We start from the raw sequence: 21446 nt of genomic DNA, 5'->3' as shown, positions 1-21446 counted from the left end.
GGGATCTTGCGGGATCTCGCGCGATAGCGCGGTAGCAGCCGAGAAGAGTTTCCATCAGGCAAGTGTTATTTAAATATACTTCTGGGGGAGTTACAAACTTTCTATTGCCTCGTTTTATAACTAAAGAAACTATTTGTACTACTGTAGAAGTTTATCATGGTATCATTCCGGGCATTATTAGTGGGGTAATTTACGAGATTTTGCTTTGGAAAGATGAAACACTTCAGTTTACCCTCAAAACACTGTCTGACAATGAGGTAAACCTGTGAATATTTTCTAAATAGTGTACACATGATACGGGGCTATAATACATTTTGCAGTCCACAACACTGCATTGCTTAGCTTCAGTGCTGGTACTCCTGTCTACTTCTCTGAATTTTGGGTGTGCTGACCGCCCTCTACTGTAGGTAAATACACTCATATATTCCCAATTCAACAATAACTTAAATAAAAAAGCACTGTACAACATGGATGTTTCAAAAAAGACTGAAAGAAAGGGAAGAATGAAAGCAAGCAATTCATTTTTACTTACCACAAACAACAATGGTTGGAGTCAAGTGAACTTGGTCCATCTGTACTTCCCCAGCCAGGCAAGTGTCCTCCACATAGCAGAACATCACGTCTTCCTTCTCATCAAAGTAAGACAGCAGAAGCAGCACCATCTCTTTGACGTCTTCAGTGCAACCAAACAGCTCTCCCCTCATCACTTTAAACTTTGTTACAGCCTGTAGGAACTTTTTGTTCTTGTTCATACAAACCGTATTCATGTAGTTGAATTCAGGAGCCGTTTCCCCTTTAGATCCACATTCTGTGTGAAGGTTTCTTTAAGCTCAACTCCGGTGAGTTCCTTAAAGTGGACTTTGTAAAGTAACACTACACATATACGTACCTCTACCATGAGTATATAATATGATTGAGGATTTATTCTTATTTCTGTATTGCTTACTGGTTTGGGTAAGTGATTCTGGAGAAATCTAACAGATATAGGAGATATAAGGAGATATTCATTGAAAGTGTTTAGGAATAGAATTGCATTACCTAGAATAAGTGACCTCAACTTGAAAAAAAAGGGAAAAACTGCGGTCACTTTCATACTTTTCAGATCGTATTTTTATAATTTTTACACGCATATATATGCATTTTGTTTGGTTTCTCCGCACAGTGGCTGAGATCATGTTTATTTCGACAACACACTGTTTCAGCGGAATGACTTGGTGCCCGTTAAGAATGTATGATGGCAACGGATAAAAATCTACCAAATCGTTAATGTTAAGGCATTCCAACCTTGTATTCTGTTTTGTCACAGAGTACATATGGTATTCAGAATGATAGTCAGCTTTATGTATATCCATCACAAAATACACTGCTGCATCATTGTGAATTAAAACAATGAGAAGTTCTCCCAACTCCATGGATTCGTCATTTTTGGACACAAGAAAATGCCCTTTTTATATGCTGTACCTTTATACTCTATGTCTGTGAAAACACTAGTATTGCTTTCTGAAAAGCCAAACTCTCTCACTGAGTGTTTAATTGCGTCACTGTAAAGGCTGGGGTAAAAGGTGCAACTATCTTTGACTTGCAGAAGCTGACCAGCTGAAAGATATGCCTGAAGCATCTGATGTCTTTCAGATAAAGGTAGGCAGATGTTTTTAAAGTTTTTCAAATGCCTGGCACATCTCTTAAAGTAGCTGTGTTTACTTTCAAAAATGCATCGTCCACACTCTGATCAAGGGGCCGAATTTCATGATTAGTCCTGGATAGTGAATGAAATGGTGTTTTGGTTTTAGAGGAATCTCAGGAAATAAACACTTTCTTGATTCCAAATATTCTTGAATTAAAATATCAAGATAGGTTACCTGTGACAGTGAAATCCTTTGTGCACAAATCAAATCAACAACATCTTTAAGCTGGAGTGTTTTGCCACACATCATCCTCTGGATTTTGTACTTTGTCACCAATTAATACAGGTAGCAACCTTAACAAATTCCAGTTTTGAATGGCTTGACCTGAAAGCTTGGACCCCTCTGGGTTGACAGCACATGGCTTTGTGAGAGCATCAGATCCTTTGAACTTGAACTGCTTGATGCGCCGGTTCAAAAGTGAATATGTTATATACATTTATTTTTCTTAATGAAATACTTTAAGTACAGGGCAACATCATAAGATAAGACACCCTCAAATATGTCATGGCCTAAACAAGGTGGGAGACCAGGCTGGCAAACATGAAAAGATTTCAGAGCATTGAAAACAGAGTTTACCTTTATGCCTTTGTTGTGCTGACTGTCTGCAGCTTGTAAATCACCAACAGCAGAATCGTAACTGTCAGGGGTCACTGTGGGCCACAGACATTTGGATTATCACCATGAAACTCATCTAGCGTGATTTCACGACTGAAGTTTTCAGTAAACCCACCAATATTGTGCGAACCCAAGTTATCACCAGCAATACAGTACAGAGCCCCTTTGACAGTTTCACCATTTTCCTCTAAATCTTTTAAATCCAACAACAAGTCTGAGAAAACCTTAGCACTTCCAAACTGTTTTAGGTCATTCTCTCCACACAATAGGACAAGGGACATGGGATCTGTGTTGGACCGCACATGAGCAGGTAGATTAGCCACAGAAAGATATACTGCAACAACTTTGTGTTCCTTCTTGGCAGAGCCAAGTGGATTTACTATTTCAAAAGCATACTGGTAAAGGATAAGCTTTAGGCATCCTGGATTTTAAATGAAGAACTGGCTGGACTTACAAGTTTTTTTCCATTACTTACTGCCATGTTTACACGTACATGGTTATTTTGAAAAACGGAGACATTTCCTTTCATTTGTGCCCTTCGTTTACACGCAAACGGAGAATTCGCCTCTGAAAACGAGTCTTTCTAAAACCTCCGGCCAGAGTGGAGATTTTGAAAATTTCCATGTAAACTGAGACAAACGGAGCTTTAGGCAACCGAGAGAGAGAAAGAGTTAGTGATTCGTTGCTGTTGTTGCTATTTTCGGGATTCTGATTGGCTAACGTGAGCTTGAGCTTCTTGTTACACTGCCACCTAGAGGTTTGGCATGCTCTTGACAGCATTGACGGCATATATATTCACAGGTACATGTAAACGAACACTTTTCTGAAAACTGACAGCGGTGCACAATGTTATTTTTGAAAACGGAGAGGTTGAAATGTCCACTAGTTTACTTTACAAGGCACAAACATAATTTGGTCCGTTTCCATGTAGTTACATAGTCACTAATATGGTCATAACCACTACAGAGCTCAATTACCTATTTTTGAGGTGGAAATAAACTACAGTTCATCGCTGCGAAGGCATGAGGTAGGACACTACCACACCGATCGCCGCTGAATAGCCTCCTACTCACCAACACCAGATGGATCACACAAAATGGATATATATGCTACAAATAAACACAAGGAACTGCTGCGTGATGATTATTACCGAAGCCTGGCTGAACACACTCAGTCATCCCAGATGGCAGCTAGCAGGTAGGTGAATTTAAACAATGTCTGAGTTGAAAACAAATCTTGTTGTCATGTAAGGGCCCTGTTCATGTTGCACAGACATTTTAATTGCATTTTGTGTCTGTTAAGAGGCACAAATGCACTCTTTATATTATGCCCCCATAACTACCGTTTTAGCAATGTGAGCTTTGGGCATTAGCTACAGCAACTCCGTGTTGCTAGCATTGACATATATATGTAATGGACCAACAGATCCCGTTGCTCTGGACGGAAACCAGTGAAGGATATTAGAAGCACTTTTCCGGTGAGGGCTGAGCGTTACTGAGCAGCCTCCAACTGAGCTTGAAGACGTAGATGTGACGTGAGCAACCTGTCTGAAACAGGAAGTCTTCTGGTAGCTGTGCCAAGAGAAATCTCAATCATTCCCAATCTTACAGAGACGGAGAGCGTAGGTATATGTAAGGAGATAACATAGGCGCAGGCTAATTATTGCTAACTAAAATGCTAGTTAACATTAGTAATTAAACTTAAACAGCTAATGTAAGTCGAAACTGCCTGCGCGCTTCTCCTGTACTGTACGGTAACTTCTCTACTGTGCGACAGTAAGTCGCGTGGTTATGACACAATCGTTAGCCTATTTTTACAAAAACGCCTGCTACGGAGCCATAACGTGAGGTACAAGGTAATGGAGCCTTTTATACATTGTCATGTTTCTTTAGAAACAAACAATGGACAAATAGAGTCTTTAAACCCTTCAGATGTAAAGTTATTTGCTGTCAAAGTGGCGCCAAAATGAATGGCAGTCAATGGATGCTAACGGGAGGTGATGGCTTGGTAGCATCAAAATGGCGCCATAGGAGCTACGTGGTCCGAGAAGAAGCTTACCGCCTTGGTTGCTAGCACCGATTCAGCTTGTTTTTTTTGCTATCGACAGTACTCACATACGTATAGCGATCAAGATTGATGTAAAAATTGCCCGGAGTTCTCCTTTAATGTATCTACTATTTTGCTGCAAAAACGGCAGGTAATCATTTTTAGAAAAAAATAATAAAACCACTTGTTTTTTAAATGTTTAACGTGGTGCTGCAAAACCACAGCTTGAAGAAGAAAAAAAACTAACGTTAACGTAACTCACTCAAAAGAAATTTGCTACTAACGTTAGCATGAAACCTAGCAGATTAACCAGCAACCAGTCAGCTTTGCTGTAAAATATACCCTCGGTCAAAAACAGAAGCGAGTATTTCCTTTAGAATAACAGTCCTCAAGTTTAAAGAAAAGCATGCGTTTACTTCATAAAAGAGGATTCTCCACGTTGTCACTTGTCACTTTACACACAGCTCCTCCATGCTCCATTCGCTGGCAGTTTGGGCGGTGGTGCACTGCGCACTAACGTGAACTTTGCCAGGCTGGCTGCTACCGCAATTATTACGTTGTCCAATGAAAGGACAGAAACAAGCTCTGCTGCTATGTGAGTGGACAAGGCTGAGTTTGAAAACCTGCCTTGGCGTTTATTTTTGCAGGAATGTCAAATTACATTTGAATGGTAATACATTATACTTTAATGGAAAAACAGAAGCTTTTTTATTTGCATTTTTTTACATTTATATTTGGTCATTTACAATTGATTAACAACTGATAAAAATAAATAACTGGTCAATATTTAACTGCCCATTTGGAGAACAAATATACAATTTCTTCAAACCACAGTCACAACAGTCACAATATCCTAAAATTGTACATAAACTTGAAGATCTTGGTTAGCAAGGTGCATCTGTAATTCCTGTTAACTGTGATGCTTTTGTTTGTTAGTAATTTTGTACTCTAATTTATGTAATTGATATTTATCCTGTTCAGCACTTGGTGGCCGTAGTTGTTCTTAAATGTGCTATATAAATAAATTTGACACTGATGCAAATTTTGGCTAGCAAAAAAACAGGCCTAAAACAAAATACAGTATGAACAGCCTAATAAGCTTCAGTGGTGCTGGTTAAATTTAAACAGTGCAGTGGATACCAGTCACCTCTATCATGAATTACAGGTTGAGGTCGCTATGGCAGCGAATTGTCAATCACAAGGTCAATACCCTGCTTTATGGTCTATTTTCCTCTAAATGCTTGAATCCAGTTTTGGGTCCTGGGGGTTGCCTCGGGCCTTATTGTGTGTAGTTTGCATGTTCTCTCCATGTCTATTATCTCCAGTTACTCTGGCTTCCTCCCACCATCCAAAGACATGCAGATAGGATAATTGGTGTGAATGTGTGTGTGAGTGGTTGTTCATCTGTGTGCGATGGACTGGTGACCTGTCCAGGGTGTACCCTGCCTTGCGCCCAATGCTAGCTGGGATTGGTTTATAAGCATAGACTGCACGGAGACCAGTGAAGTATATTAGAAGCATTTTTCCGGTGATGGCTGAGCGTTACTGAGCAGCCTCCAACTGAGAGAGACGACGTAAATGTGACGTGAACAACCTGTCTGAAAGTTATGTGGTGGTTATGTAGTCTTCTGGTAGCTGTGCAAAGAGAAATCTCAATCATTCCCAATCTAGCAGAGATGGAGAGCGTAGGTATATGTACGGAGATAACATAGGCACAGGCTAATTATTGCTAACTAAAATGCTAGTTAACATTAGTAATTAAACTTAAACAGCTAATGTGAGTTGAAACTGCCTGCAAGCTTCTCCTGTACTGTACGGTAATTCCTCTACTATGCGACAGTAAGTCCCGTGGTTATGACACAATCGTTAGCCTATTTTTACAAAAAAATATATCCCGTCTAAATAAGACATCTGTTGCACGTTATGTGTAGTGTGGACAGGATTGGCGAAATAAATGCTGCATTAACGGAATTAGTTGTTTGCACTTTACAATGTTGAATACTTGGATATAAATCAACAACCAAACTACTTTCACCGGAAGCATTTACACGATTTTATTTTGTATTTTCTGCGTGCATTTCCTGTCCCTACAGTGGAGGTGTTCAGACAGTGGAGCCTGCACCAGAATCGACTCCACAGTGGAAGTCTGCAGCCAGACCTCTCTTGGGCTTTTCCATGGTTTAGTAAACCAAATAAATCAACATTACAGTTGTTTGGAAAAGTACTGCAGAACATACATGACATGTATTAATAACGGGTGATTTAAATTTCAATACATTACTTTAAAGATGATAATGATGATAAACCTGCTTCTTTTTTTTTATCAAAATATATGACTAATAGCTTTCTTTCATTACAGTTACTACATTGAACTGTAAGTTGCCGTAATGAAGGCATAACAGTATATTCCGTTAAGAATAAAAAACATGATGGAAAATTGATGGTTAAGATTCTTTTCTCACTATTGTAACTGAGTTGTGATTTTAAATTTATTTTGCAGGTAAAGTGCCTGGGGATGACTGCCCACTGGTCTGGGGTCAGTGCTCTCACTGTTTCCACATGCACTGCATCTTGAAATGGCTGAACTCGCAGCAGGTCCAGCAGCAGTGCCCCATGTGCCGACAGGAGTGGAAGTTCAAAGAATGAACCTGTGGAGTATGCCTATTTTTACAAAAACGTCTGCTACGGAGCCATAACGTGAGATACAAGGCAATGGAGCCTTTTATACATTGTCATGTTTCTTTAGAAACAAACAATGGACAAATAAAGTCTTTAAACGCTTCAGATGTAAAGTTATTCGCTGTCAAAATCAATGGCAGTTAATGGGATGCTAACGGCAGGTGAGTGCTTGTTAGCATCAAAATGGCGCCATAGGAGCTACGCGTTGCGGGGAGAGGCTTACCCCCTTGGTTAGAAGATGGCTGGATGGATAGTCTGTAACTAATCAAATCAATTACTAAGCTGTTTGTCTAATTTTCAGGACAAACAGGACATGATTCATGATTCAGTACAACTGCTTGTAATTTCGGACTGTACCAACATTTTTGGGACTTCTGGTCACCCTAATTGGCTATTATAGTTTACTCCTGAGTTCTTTTGAGAAACCTTTGGGAAATATTTCATAGGCATCGCATCCCATTTTAACTCTTCAAATTCACATAATTTTACTGTATTTGTATTCTTACCTGTAAATTATAAGACATAAATGTGTCAAATGTATTACAGTGTTTTTCTGTACCTAAAAAAATCTACATGACAAAAACACAATTTAAACACACTTTTTACTGCATTGTATTGCTTGTCATATTACAATTTACTTGTGTTTAAACTACAGTTATATGTAAATTGTACAAATAAATGTGATTCTTTTCACATATTATTACTTTATAATTAACAGTTTTGTTTGGTTTAGTATTTGGCAAAATATTACTGTAAATTAAACACAGTTTTTCTATTTACAGCTTTTTAATGTCGTGATTTTACAGCATTTCATTGTTAATTCCACAGACTTTTTTTTACAGTGCACAAACACTATGCCACTTTGCACTATTGTAATTTCCATCCTGTGTAAATTATTTTGTATAAGCTATTGTATGTTTAGCTACTGTCTGAGTTTGTTATAAGTAGAGGACACGTCTAAGACGATTTTCTGTCATGACAAAGTTTTCTGAATCTGAGTCTCATGAATGAAATCAAGTCATTTTGAGGCATAAACAACCTTTCAGTGACAAGGTAGAAGCGGCAATCACTGTTTGGCAAGTGGAAAAAAGGAATGGATTGGTCTCTCTCTCTCTCTCTCTCTCTCTCTCTCTCTCTCTCTCTCTTATTTCCTGTCTTCTTTCTACTGTCTCCAATGGCTAGAATGCCTCCCAAAATACTTTCAAAATGCAACAGTATTACATGTGTTATCTTTTACCTATAAAAAATTCCCAACACCATACATAGAGGTGGAACAGCAGAAAGTGTTCCTGTCCTGTCACATAAAATAAAAACAGCAGATAAAAAAAAGAGCAGATAATAAGACAGCAATAAACTAACAGATATTGTAGGACTATATTGAGCATGAATTATATTTGTCAAAAATCTAAATGTGAATTTAAAACGTTGTTTCTATTACTCTGTAATATTTAGGCCTACTACATGAGGAATTAGTTTTTTCTCTTCGTTGTTATCTAGAGAAACCCTGTAATCTCAGTTATTTGCGCTCTAACGTCTTACCTAAATTGACAGTGGAGGGCAGCGTTTTTCCTCCCTGCATATACAACCTGCCGGAATTTCAATAGAAGAAGAAGGAACTTTTTCTTTTTTTCTCCCCGGGTTTCTAAAATACTAGCTACGTGACGTAGCTTTGTGCTGTTGACATAACATGATTTCTAGTTTGCAAAAAAACATTATAACTTACTTCGTGTTGGATATCTGAAGGAGACGTTCAACGCTGCCTAGTAAGTTAGCTAGCTAACATGGCGTGCTAGCTTCAGAAGTCGCCTGTCAACACATTAGCTTACATGCTAACGTTAGCTGCTGCTTCGGTTCATATGGGAAAGTGTAATTAAGTGTTTGTGCTATCTTCAGACGCGGAGGATGAAGGTAAAGATCCGACAGTGGAACGGAGTGGCCTCTTGGTTATGGGTGGCTAATGACGAAAACTGTGGGATCTGCAGGATGCCCTTCAATGGCTGCTGCCCAGACTGTGAGTAACGTTAACCAAGCTAACGGGATGCTATGGGTGACAACGTTGTATCCATATCCAGTACAGAACTTCTGCAGTTGGACTTTTTTAACGTCACTGCCACAACACTTTGTCTTGTTCAGTACATATTGTATTTAAATACAATTAGCAACACAGTAAGAAGGATGTCAGCATTAAAATGACTAACGTAGCTAGCTAATACGTTCCTAAAAGAACGATAGAAAAAAAATAAAAGCATTATTGTACTAACACAACTTTATTTTCATGTTGAAGTTAATAATGCGTCATAATATGTTGTGCTGTGCTTTTAGATCCATATGACCATCTACTGTAATAGCACACAACAGAATAGCACCAATTTGAACATTTTGGCCGATAACCGGTATTAACATTGCGGTTATGGCCGATATTTACTAATGTCGATATTATCTGTATAAAAAGTTTCTATGATAATCATATTTTGCACTGAAAAACACTGAATTTAAAAAAAAATAATGTCTTTCTTTATTTGCAAAAAGCCCGTAAATCATTAAATAATATAATAACCATGGTTGTTGACATGGGCCAGTTTTGCTCATTGGACCGTTGTCGATGTGACTAACAGACCGATAACCGATATGATTGCAGATATATCGTGCATCCCTAGTTTATATACATGATAAATATTTTTAAACATGTTGACACTCATGACATAAGAGGCTAATTACTGGAAGAGGATACATAACCAACACGTGTAAACAAGGAAAGTTTTATATTGTTCTGACGATGTTGCTACACAGAGATTATTTTATTTTGATAAAAAATATATCCCGTCTAAATAAGACATCTGTTGCACGTTATGTGTAGTGTGGACAGGATCGGCGAAATAAATGCTGCATTAACGGAATTAGTTGTTTGCACTTTACAATGTTGAATACTTAGATATAAATCAACAACCAAACTACTATCACCGGAAGCGTTTACACGATTTTATTTTGTATTTTCTGCGTGCATTTCCTGTCCCTACAGTGGAGGTGTTCAGACAGTGGAGCCTGCACCAGAATCGACTCCACAGTGGAAGTCTGCAGCCAGACCTCTCTTGGGCTTTTCCATGGTTTAGTAAACCAAATAAATCAACATTACAGTTGTTTGGAAAAGTACTGCAGAACATACATGACATGTATTAATAACGGGTGATTTCAATTTCAATACATTACTTTAAAGATGATTTATAAACCTGCTTCTTCTTTTTTTTCAAAATATATGACTAATAGCTTTCTTTCATTACAGTTACTACGTTGAACTGTAAGTTGCCGTAATGAAGGCATAACAGTATATTCCGTTAAGAATAAAAAACATGATGGAAAATTGATGGTTAAGATTCTTTTCTCACTATTGTAACTGAGTTGTGATTTTAAACTTATTTTGCAGGTAAAGTGCCTGGGGATGACTGCCCACTGGTCTGGGGTCAGTGCTCTCACTGTTTCCACATGCACTGCATCTTGAAATGGCTGAACTCGCAGCAGGTCCAGCAGCAGTGCCCCATGTGCCGACAGGAGTGGAAGTTCAAAGAATGAACCTGTGGAGTATGCCTGCAGAGACTCTTGTCGGATATCATTTTTATATCAGCTGTACATAACTATGTTTTTCTACTTCTCTATTTGATGTAATGCAAAGGACACTTGAAACCTACTGTATCCCGTTTGCAGATTTAGTATGTGATTAAATGGAAGGGGAAAAAACCTACACTGTACTGTATGCTTCTTGCTTTGCACGGTACATGTGAGTGACAAAGTGTTTCATCAGAATGGTTGATTTCCCTTAGAAGCCTCTGGCAGCAGTTTGAAGCATATGACCTGAATGTCAGCGTGCTGCTGACTGATTCTGACTTTAATCCCTCTCCGTGAGATTAACCAGATTGTTTTGTGTTTCCACTAATGAGCCTCAAGAGGCTCTTAATAAGTTGTTTATAGATACGAGTCAAACTTTTCCTTTGAAATGGAATTGGGAGTTTTTATATATTTGATCATTTTGGCTCAAATATCCATTCAGACTTCATCTTTTGTATCTATAAAACTGCAATAGTTGATATATTTTTTTTGACCTCTTGGGGGCAGTGGAGCAAGATGAAAACAACATTGATAGCGTTGTTAGCAAACAGCTCTCTTTTTATCTGTCCATCCGGCAGACACAGAGCAATATTAGCATTCAATTCAATTTTATTTATAGTGTCAAATCATAACAGGATTAATCGCAGGACACTTTACAGATTAGAGTAGGTCTAGACCACACTATAATTAACCCAGGGTTTCCCGCAGAAAATGTTAGTTAAGGTGGTAGGATAGGGTTTGAAGTCAGACTGGGGAGGGGATGTTGCAACAACTGAAACAAGAATAGTGAATTAATTTGTGCTATTTTAACAAACACTATACAAGCTATACATATATATTCATTCTTGAGCTTGCTTACTTGTGTCTGAAAACGTGCCCGTAAGGTGAGGTTGGAAAAAGGGCGTCCCACGTCTCCCCCTCTCTTCTTCGGCGTCGATACTAAGATGGGTCACCTTCTATTTGACCTGAGCTGCTTTAATTTTTCTTAATGTCTCAATGGTAACAGGAACCTAAATAGACATGCAAATTAAATTTACAGAGGAAAACTGACATGTAATTCTATAAATAAAAATCAATCTGACATCACAACTTACATGGTTTTTGATTACATGGCCATGAAATTGACATCTTCCTTCTGGAACAATTTGGAAAGCTGTGCCAGGTAGGGCAGGATGTCTGCCTGCAGGTGAACAGCTGCAACGAATCGGTAAGTTGCACAGTATGTGTACAACCCTCGTGCCACTGGGTCCTTCTTTATATCTGCCTCCTCAGCAAGTGTAGCAAACACTGCAGGCAGATTTCTTTGAAGATTTGAAATGGCCTTCTCTTGTGATAGCCACCTAGTGTCCTTAACCTTCTGGGGTGGGGGTAGGGCAATTAATTCAAATCCATATTTCTAAACTTAGCACAAAAAGTAAGGAAATTTGTGTTTGGTAGATTATTTCTCTGTGGTAACAATGCTTTTTGGCAATAAATCTTATACCGTTGGAAAGCCTGTTTAGTTCCCTTTCAAATGGTGCCCCATTTGTAAGGAACATGCATTTGTGGCATGAGCAGCAGCGCTGAGTATGTGGGTTGCGCCCATGAAAAATTTGCCAAATCTTCTCTGCCAATGCCAAACAGCTTATTCTGCCATTGACTTGTTTGGTGGATTGGATGATTGAAGTTTGAAGAAACAAGACATGTTGGCAATTTAACAATTTATTAATTTCACAAACAGGAGCCTCAGTAGCGTGTGGAAGAACCATACACAGACACAACAGCCTGGCACCTGCAGTCCTTACCTCAACCCCATTGAACACTTGTGGGATCAGCTTGTGCCAGAGTTGTTCGTGCCAGAGCGACCAACACAACCACATTGGCTGACTTGCGACAAATGCTGGTTGAAGAATGGGATGCCATCCCACAACAGTGTGTGACCAGGCCTGTGTGACCAGCATGAGGAGGAGGTGCCAGGCTGTTGTGGCTGTGTATGGTTCTTCCACACGCTACTGAGGCTCCTGTTTGTGAAATGAATAAATTGTTCAATTGCCAATATGTCTTGTTTCTTCAAACTTCAATCATCCAATCCTCCACCAATCCAAACGAGTCAATGGCAGAATAAGCTGTTTGGCATTGGCAGAGAAGAGTTGGCAAATTTTTCATGGGCGCAACCCACATACTCAGCGCTGCTGCTCATCCCACAAATGCATGTTCCTTTCAAATGGGGCACCATTTGAAAGGGAACTAAACAGGCTTTCCAACGGTATAAGATTTATTGCTAAAAAGCATTGTTACCACAGAGAAATAATCTACCAAACACAAATTTCCTTACTTTTTGTGCTAAGTTTATAAGGAATTTGGTGTAGCCTACAATGTTTTCACATAATGTGACTTTCTTGGAGAACACTTTTAGAGCACTAGTGCGGTTTGCACTATTCCGAAAATAAAGGTGCAGGTTTTGAAGGTGCTTTCTGAAAGTTTTCATGTATGGCACTCCCTCTGCTGCATCTTTACATGCCAGGGCCAGGCGATGAGCAGCACAGTGCACCGACACTAATCCTGGCCAAGTGCCGGTCAACAATTTTGCTGTGCCATTCTGTTTTCCTAAAATAAAAATTAAAAAAAGTTTTAGCTTAAGGCAACCTATTCAGTAGTTTCGACATTAAAGCAGCCATATTATGCTCATTTTCAGGTTCATAATTGTATTTTAAGGTTGTACCAGAATAGGTTTACATGGTTTAATTTTCAAAAAACACCATATTTGTGTTGTACTGCAGTGCTCTCTCTCACTGCTGCAGATCCTCTTTTCAGCTGGTCTCTGTTTTAGCTACAGAGTGAGACCTCTTTTCTTCTTCTTCTTCTGTACTATCTTTGATTGCACTGCACATGCCCAGTAGCTCAGATGTAGATCATGTCAGCTAGCTAGCTCCATAGACAGTAAAAGAAAGGCTGTTTCTACAACTTTGCTCAGTTACAAGGCAGGATTAGCTGGGAGACTTCTAAATGAGGGCGCACATGTAAGTAGTTCTTTTGTAGATTATGGTGAACTTGTGTGTGTTGTAGCAGTGCTTTGCTATTGAGAACGAGGTAGCATGCTAGCGTTAGCATGCTAGCGTTAGCATGCTAACGCTACGAGCTAATGGTTGCGGTTAGCCAGCTCGTTTCGGCTTGTGACATCACAAGCCGTGCTGATTTTGAACAGCTCACCTAGAGACTGAAGGCAGGACACATTCAGAAACTGTATCTCACTCTAAACAGCATGGGTGGATTTTTTTCAAAGTTTGTATGTGTGTGGAAGCACCAGAGACACAACATAACACCCCAAATCCCAGAAAAAGTGATTTTTTCATAATATGGGCACTTTAACTTAACTGTCCTTTTCCTTCATTCATTCACTTTACCGGTCATCACTGCTGCTCCATCTGTGCCAAGGCCAAAGATGCGGTCCTGAGGCATTTCTTTTTTTTATTATGACTTGCTTCACAGCTTCTGCAGTAGTTCTGGCCTTGCCATCTGGAATGGATACAAGATCCAGGAATTGACAGAACAGCTGTCCTTCCTTGTCTGTATACCTGAAATATTTACGAAAAACAATGTGTCTAATCCTGGTTTTGTTACACATACAGGACATCATCACGACCCATTTAAAAATGAATAAGAAGGTGACCGCTACTGTACCTGACATGGATATCTAATTGTTTTGTCACAGAGATGTCTATGGACTCATCCATTTCCAAGCCAATAACCTTTGATGTTCTAATGGATTCTAAAATGGGCTCCTCAACCACTTCACCCAGAATCTGTAGCATTTCATCCACAATCCTGTGGGACCTGTAGTTGGTCCTTTGATCAATCTAGGAAAATATATTCTTAAATTATAGTTCATTTCATTACAAATCCATGACAGCAAATGTACACTGTAATGAAATAAAATTCTTACCTTCAATTTGGCAAAATATTTGCAGCCTAGGAGGTCTGCCAGATGCCAGGTAATTTGTATGGTGCACGATTTCATGCTTTACCAGTCTGTAAAGACATTTAAAGCCACCAATTATGGCCTTGTGCTCCACATTCATGGGCTGAAATGCCTCACTGATTGGCAGACCTAATAAACAAACATTCAATAAGCTGTCACTGTTAGTTTAAATTTAGTAATTAAATCACCGTAGTTTGTTTTTCCTGAACAACTCAGTGCAGGGGACCTCTATGAAAGGCCTTTGAGAGGGGCCACCTGATGCTCTTTGACGGTGCATCCTGCACAGTCTGCAAAACATCCCTAGGAATAATGCAATAACTCATTTAATATAGCTTAGGTGCGGGTGGTGAGGTAGGCCTGCTTCATCGTATGAAGAAGCCCGCAATTTTAGGTTGTGTTTTTCGGTCCATTTTGCTGTGTACAATGCGAGAGAAAATCACGTGCAATCGTCAAACGTATAGCTATAAGACAACCACGTGTAAACGCAACTAGCCTTGATAAGAAAACATTACGCCTATCATAATAATTTCAGATACTTCGAGCGAACAGTTGACATGTTATTCTAGAATTTATAGATTTAGATCATTTAGAATAATTATCTTACCTCGATGCGACAGCTTGATTGTCGGCTATCCAAATACCAGATGAACGTCTTCCCCCAAAAATGTTTTCTTTTTCTTTTTCCCCAGATAAAGAATGTTGTAGAATGTTTGGCGAACGATGACAGCGCGATGACATTCAACCACCAGATGCCGCTGTTCGGACGCATCACTCGATTCGGAGGCATATCACATATTTAAAGATTGTAAAAACTGATTATTTTCCAGTTCATGGCATGTTTTTTATTATTTATTTATTATTATTATTTTATTTTTTTTGACGACGTAGTTAAGGCAGCAGGCGTGTGTTGCTTAGGCGACCGCCTTGCTGCCGTGCTGCGGGAAACCCTGATTTACCAAGACCCAACAATTCCCCCCAAGAGCATGCATGCTGTCTGGATTTACCCTGCAGAGATCTGAAGAGCAGTTAACCATAGTCCTCATTAAATGACCAGAGTTTAAAATTCCAACACAAAGGAAACGGAAGGACATCCGGCCGAAAAGAGTGAAATCTGGCAACGGTGCAATCCCGGAAGTGGAACGTCGTGGATATAGACTACAGTTATAGTAACAATTAGGAAAATAGAACTATGACTAGAAGTAATAGTAGTAGCGGTGCAGGGCAGCAGCTGCAACCACGATCCAGGTGCCACCACAAGCCAAGGAAATCTGCAAGGCGAGAAAACTTAAAGACTCTAAGCTAAGCTAAGTTAGTAACAAGCATTACTGGGACATGTGTCAAAAGATATCCTTGGCAGTCTAAAACTATAGCAGCATAACTAAGAGCTGGTGACCACCAAGGCAAACTGCCAACTTTATGCATTATAGTAGCACAATTGCCGGGGCCGATTGCTGAGACAAGTACTGAGTGCCACAGCACAGAGAAAGAGTGACAGAGAGGAAGAGTGAAGGTGAACTTAATGATTTGTCACTGTTTCGCTTTTTCAGGTAGTGTTCAGTGGGTTGATCAGAGCTTTTATGTTAGAAAATAAAAAATACTCTGAATTAGGGAGGCCCCGACTAAGGATTTACTCATTACTCATTACTTTACTCATTCGAATCAGAATTGTCGAATCTTTCTATAGTCGACTGATAGTCGAATCATCTATGTGTGTGTGTGAATGGGTTGGGAGGGGCACGACACTAGTCAGCAGGAGGGTAAAACAATTTTTTTATTTTCTTTTTCAGACTGTCAGTCTGATACTGTGGGTGGATCTAGAAAAAAGACGAACATATTTTAAGTCCCAACATATGATATTGCTATTTGTAAATTAAAAGCGCCATTATATATGAAAGAGTGAACCGTCTTTATTGGTAATAAACTTACCCGTTTTAAGTGGAAAGCCATGTTTGTTGTTGACGAGTGGTAGGACATGAGCTGTTGGCACAACTTGCATTTTACTTTTTTTGGATCATCTTTTACCATTTCAAAGTGCATCCACACTTTAGATTTTCTTTTTCCAGACATTGTTAAGTAACGTTAATCCCTGCCGCCAAGATGCTCCTCGTCTGTCATGGATCAGGGAAAGTCAAACTTAAATCTGTCACAGGGGTGGTTGGATTTACACACACACACACACGTAAAAAATAGTGTGGAGCGTTTTTTTTTACAGCATTATCATAATTAAAGGCTGTATATAACTTAATATAACCGTACAAAACCAGTAGTTCTGTGTGAAATTAGACATTGAGCACTCCCATATTGCCAAAATGGTATGATCCTCGTTTCATAATAACACCTGCGAAGATTCGACTGTGAGATTGGTGGTCGAATCAGGCTCCATGTATCGACGCATCGAATCTTCGACTATTTGGGGTCACCCCTACTCTGAATGCTGCTGAAAAAGAGGGTGATGAGAGTGGTGTTTGTGCGCAGAAAAAAAACAACAAAAGAAGATGATATTGATATTGAAGATGACCACCCTTGCTAGTAGGTGAAGTTGTGCCAGAAACCTTCAGATCTGTTGACTTTGAGCTAAAAGTGATGCTCATTCAGATGTTAATGGCAGCGCTTTGGTCAGTTTTGCTCTCACACAGTGCTGGGACCAAAAGGAAATGGCAGACAAGCTGAAATTGTTTGATACACTTTTTTATTTTAAAAAGCCTTATACAAACAACGACTAATGAATACAGTAAACTAAGTCCAAAATTAATTAAATGTGTAAACAAATTTGTTAGTAAGGCAGTCAACCCAAGCTAATGTTAGCTTTCAGGTGCTAATGAGCCGACGTTGAAACAACAGTTTGAAGTTTCACAGCGTTCAGAAGCGACATGCCAGATTAAATCAAAAATCAAAATGATTCCTTCAGTTCATTACAGTATGAAAGGACCAGAAGCTCCTGCAGGATACAGTAAATCTGTACTGCTGGAGATCAGGGGACAGCCCCTGCCAGCAGAAGTTCCCTCCATTCAGGAGGCAGCCAACAGGCTGCCAGTCCTACGTCCGCCAGACATCCACAGCCTTCCACACCCAGAGCTCAGGCAGCTCACTAAAGCAGGATGCTGGACCTACTGTGTCCTTTTGTGTCCATCCCTACAGAACAGTCGGCTGACTGGCCAGTAGCATTCAGACCAGTTTGTGGCTTTAAAAGGCAACATGATCTCAGTCAGGGGTGTAGCACAAAATTCTGGGCCCTGTAGAAAGACATTCTCTATGGGCCCCTCCCCACATCCACAGCTATTCATTCTGAATCTTTTTGGGCCCTTCCTCACCTGAGGGCCCTGGGTACTCCGTCCCCCTTCCACCCCCAGTCCGACACCCCTGATCTCAGTCACTGATGGCCAGCCCGAAGAGCTCCTGTAGCTCCTTGTTGTCCAGCTCAATGAGGTCGGCAGGCTTCTCCCCGCAGTCGTTCTCCAGCTCAGGGTCGGCACCCAGCGACAGAAGGTAGCTGGAAGAAACACAATATAACCCCGCTTACTAAAAGAGTTGAAATTGCGCTGCTTTGCCTCAATGCGAGTCTCTGCCATACTTCAGTGTTAGGAAGGCCAATGGATCCTCCAGCTTCTCTTACCTCTGTGGCGTAGGAGAGCTGTGGTGTGTGTGTGTACGTGTGTATGTGTTGGTATGTGCTTGCAAATGTGTAAACATGTTATGTAAGCTGCTTTCTACTGGCTACTACTTTTTTTAAAGATTCTTTTTTGGCCTTTTTGTGTGATAGACAGGTAAGGGGAGTGTGGGGGATGACATGCAGCAAAGGTTTTTTTTCTTTTTCTCTTTTTTTTTATGCTGCCTTTTTTAAGTTACTGATTTCTTACACTGCACTGTAACTTTTAGTCTTGTATTTCATACCTGTCTGAAATACCTGTTTGAGCGGTTTTTACAATCTCTTTTTAATTGTTTTAACTGCTGTAGGTAAAGCACTTTGAATTGCCTTGTTTCTGAAATGTGCTATACAAATAAAGCTGAAATAAATTGCCTTGCCTTGGCCAAAAGTGTAGGCTTTAAAGCGGTAACTACATAACTTTTGACAGATGTAACACGTTCAAAAGTTGTTTTAGTCGTGCAACAGAAAACTCAGATTGGACAGATAGTCTAGCTAGCTGTCTGGATTTACCCTGCAGAGATCTGAGGAGCAGTTAACCATAGTCCTGAGAAATCGGCTAGAGTTAAAATTTCAACACAAAGAAAGCTGAAGGTAACGGACATCTAGGCAAAAAGAGTGAAATCTGGCAATGGAGCAATCCCAAGAGTAGAGCGTTGTGGATATAGACTACAATTATAGTAACAATAAAGACAATTGAACTATGACTAGAAGTAATAGTAGTAGCGGTGCAGGGCATTAAACACGGAGGCAGCTGCAACCACGATCCAGGTGCCACCACAATCCAAGGTGACTTGGACAGCCTTACTTAGCGAGTTTGCTAAATATTAGCGGTTCCAAACTAGCTAAATTTTGCTAAGTGGCTTAGTGATGTACACATCACTAAGCCACTTTGCAGACTCTCCTCATTTTCTCGATGTTTCAGCATTTACCATTATCCCGTTTCACTTAGTAATAACAGTGGATACTGTTTAAATACACTCACATAGACTCGCTTTAAACTGAGATAGAGATTTGTCTAGTGACCTTTTGCTTGCGTAATGTAAAAAACAAAAACAAACAGATGCTCACCGTGCAATGTGAGGGAAGCCGTCGCTGCAGGCCATGTGCAGTGGGGTCCACCCCTCCTCGTCCCTCTGGTGGATATCGGCTCCGTGGTGGAGCAGCAGCTTCACACACTCCAGGTTCCCCGACAGGACGGCCTCATGGATGGCAGCCATGCCTGCACACGGCAGTGAGAAATAACCATCAGTTCAGCATAGTACAATATCCTGTTTTTTATTAAGCAAAGATTTGTGACTGCATAAGCGTTTACTAGATCAGGGTGGTGTTAAATGTTTCATGGGGCTCTCACCGGAGGGGTAGATGGTGTCCAGGCTGACTCTCCTGGCTCGGATGAAAAGTCCAATCCTCTCCAGCTCGCCGTGTCGCACGTAGTCCTGGAAAACAATGTCGTTGGGGAAGTGCACACTGCGGATTGGCTTCAGAGATGCGGAGCTCTTGCAGCTGACTGGAATGCCACAGTCCTGGCTGTAAGCCTTGATTCCCATGGTCTGGGACCCGGGGCATTTGTAGTACTTCATCCTGTTCAGAATATCCATTTACCTTGGGTCTCGCTGGGAAAAAAAAACTGGTCAAATCCAGCAACACTTTCACAAATATTAACTTCTACTTTCTTCAAGTCTTCAGAAATTCACAGCAGATTTTCTTAAAGAGCTCAGCCGTTCTCCTGCAGAAAGATCAAGTAGTGCTTCTTAGTGTGGCTCTCTTGCTATCCAGTGTCGTCCCCCCCTGTGTATCCGCAGGCCACCCTCGTGAGTCTCTTTATGCTCTCTGTCGGGCTATTTTTGGACGCGACACCTCACAGATCCAGTGGCGAGATTTGGAAGATGAGTAGCCCTCTGGCCAGGTCCCTCCAACTGGCATGTCACAAGTCTCTGATACAACTCACGTCTGCAGACACGACAGCCAGTAACCCCCGGCCTTGGTTGTCACACCCACATACCCAGATGCTGCCCACCTAAAGATAGTGGTGATATCCCAGAAGCTGGGAGGGGAGAGAGAGAGAGAGAGGGGGGGGGGGGGGTAGCTTCTAGTAAACACCAGGAAGGATAAAAGCGGTTTTACTGCTGGAGTGTGCCAGTGCCAGCTGCAGGGGCAGGGATGGGTCAATGTGTAGGCTGTTGCCCATTAAGTGCACAGACATAAACAGTCAAGTAAGGCTCATGTCTTCATAGTCATATTCTATCTTAATCTCTATGAGAGACACAGTATGGGTCATTGTCAAGTGACTGAATGGTTTGCATCATGTTCTTTATTACTGGTGGGAAATCAGCAATGTTAGATTTAAAAAACAGATTGTTCAAAGTAGCACAAATGCCCAACATTGTCTGGTTCAGGCTTCTTAGATGTGAAGATTTGCTAATTTTCTGTAGTTTATTGCATTGTTTGCTGCCATTTATAGACTAAGGATTAAAGAAATATATATTTACACATTAAAAGAAAAACAAGAAAAATAGCTGTTCGTTTCAGCCCTGATTTCCATTGGCCAATGGTGGAAGAAGTACTCAGATCCTTTACTTATGTACCACAGTGTTTAGAATACTCAGTTACAAGTAAAAGTCCTACGTTGAAAATGTTCACTTAAGTGAAAGTATTTAAATATCGTTAGGAAAATGTACTTGAAGTATATAAAAAATAAATAAATAAATAAAAGTACTCAATGCAGAAATACCTTCACATTTTAGAGACTGGTAATGAAAAAAGGGTAGATAGCGTCAAAAGTGTAAAAGGCGTCAATAAACTTTAAATAAATACATTTTCTATGCAAAAATCTTAATTTGTAAAGTAATGAGCATTCAGATTAATGTAGTAGAGTAAAAAGTACAATATTTCTCTCTGAAATGTAGTGGAGTAGAAGTAGAATGTGGCACGAAAAGAAAAGACTCAAGGAAAGTACAAGTACCTCAAATTCATACTTAAGTACAGTACTTGAGTAAATGTCCTTAGTTACATTCCACCACTGCCATGTCCCACAACACTAAATTGTAGAGTGACAATAATGTAGACGGGGACATTTACGGCAGTGTGAACGCGAGGTGTAAATGTAGCAAAATATATTCAATTTTAAACCAAAATGTAGCAATGTAAATGTAGCCTAGAAGCTTCTGTTGTAGAACTGTCCACCCATATGAATTCTAAATTCCAATTGAGTGAAATG

At 40.1% G+C, this 21446-nt stretch overlaps 4 protein-coding genes across 4 annotated transcripts in view; 2 read left to right on the top strand and 2 right to left on the bottom strand.

Moving 5' to 3' along the window:
• Window positions 1–3322: 3322 nt before the first annotated feature.
• On the top strand, window positions 3323–7003 carry LOC116039570 (anaphase-promoting complex subunit 11-like). Its single transcript, XM_031284453.1, has 2 exons — window positions 3323–3327; window positions 6839–7003. The coding sequence occupies exons 1-2, from the start codon at window positions 3323–3325 to the stop codon at window positions 6990–6992; spliced, it is 159 nt and encodes a 52-aa protein (XP_031140313.1). The 3' UTR covers window positions 6993–7003.
• Window positions 7004–8136: 1133 nt separating this feature from the next.
• The window catches only part of p4hb (prolyl 4-hydroxylase, beta polypeptide), a 35106-nt gene continuing 21796 nt past the window's right edge, over window positions 8137–21446 (bottom strand). The window contains exon 12 of the mRNA XM_036000341.1: window positions 8137–8170. The gene's annotated coding sequence lies outside the window, so the exon portion shown is untranslated. The remainder of the gene's footprint in view (window positions 8171–21446) is intronic.
• Window positions 8557–10991, top strand: LOC116039662 (anaphase-promoting complex subunit 11). Its single transcript, XM_031284612.2, has 3 exons — window positions 8557–8788; window positions 8919–9036; window positions 10447–10991. The coding sequence occupies exons 2-3, from the start codon at window positions 8928–8930 to the stop codon at window positions 10590–10592; spliced, it is 255 nt and encodes an 84-aa protein (XP_031140472.1). The 5' UTR covers window positions 8557–8788; window positions 8919–8927; the 3' UTR covers window positions 10593–10991.
• ppp1r27b (protein phosphatase 1, regulatory subunit 27b) lies at window positions 17259–20184 on the bottom strand. Its single transcript, XM_031284611.2, has 3 exons — window positions 19581–20184; window positions 19298–19448; window positions 17259–18073 (listed from the first exon to the last, which is right to left on the bottom strand). Exons 1-3 carry the CDS (start codon window positions 19825–19827, stop codon window positions 17950–17952), a joined length of 522 nt encoding a protein of 173 aa, XP_031140471.1. The 5' UTR covers window positions 19828–20184; the 3' UTR covers window positions 17259–17949.

This window comes from Sander lucioperca, chromosome 4 (genome assembly GCF_008315115.2).
Source record: "Sander lucioperca isolate FBNREF2018 chromosome 4, SLUC_FBN_1.2, whole genome shotgun sequence".
Lineage (NCBI taxonomy): Eukaryota > Metazoa > Chordata > Actinopteri > Perciformes > Percidae > Sander > Sander lucioperca.
This window is presented reverse-complemented; position numbering and strand designations above follow the sequence as displayed.

Coding starts and splice junctions, on each gene's coding strand:
- LOC116039662 (XM_031284612.2), top strand. CDS start 8,928: ATGAAGGTAAAGATCCGACAGTGGAACGGAGTGGCCTCTTGGTTATGG. Junction 9,037..10,446: donor CAATGGCTGCTGCCCAGACT/GTGAGTAACGTT, acceptor CTTATTTTGCAG/GTAAAGTGCCTGGGGATGAC.
- ppp1r27b (XM_031284611.2), bottom strand. CDS start 19,827: ATGGATATTCTGAACAGGATGAAGTACTACAAATGCCCCGGGTCCCAG. Junction 19,449..19,580: donor GGACACCATCTACCCCTCCG/GTGAGAGCCCCA, acceptor TGCCGTGTGCAG/GCATGGCTGCCATCCATGAG. Junction 18,074..19,297: donor GGCTTCCCTCACATTGCACG/GTGAGCATCTGT, acceptor TGTTTCTTCCAG/CTACCTTCTGTCGCTGGGTG.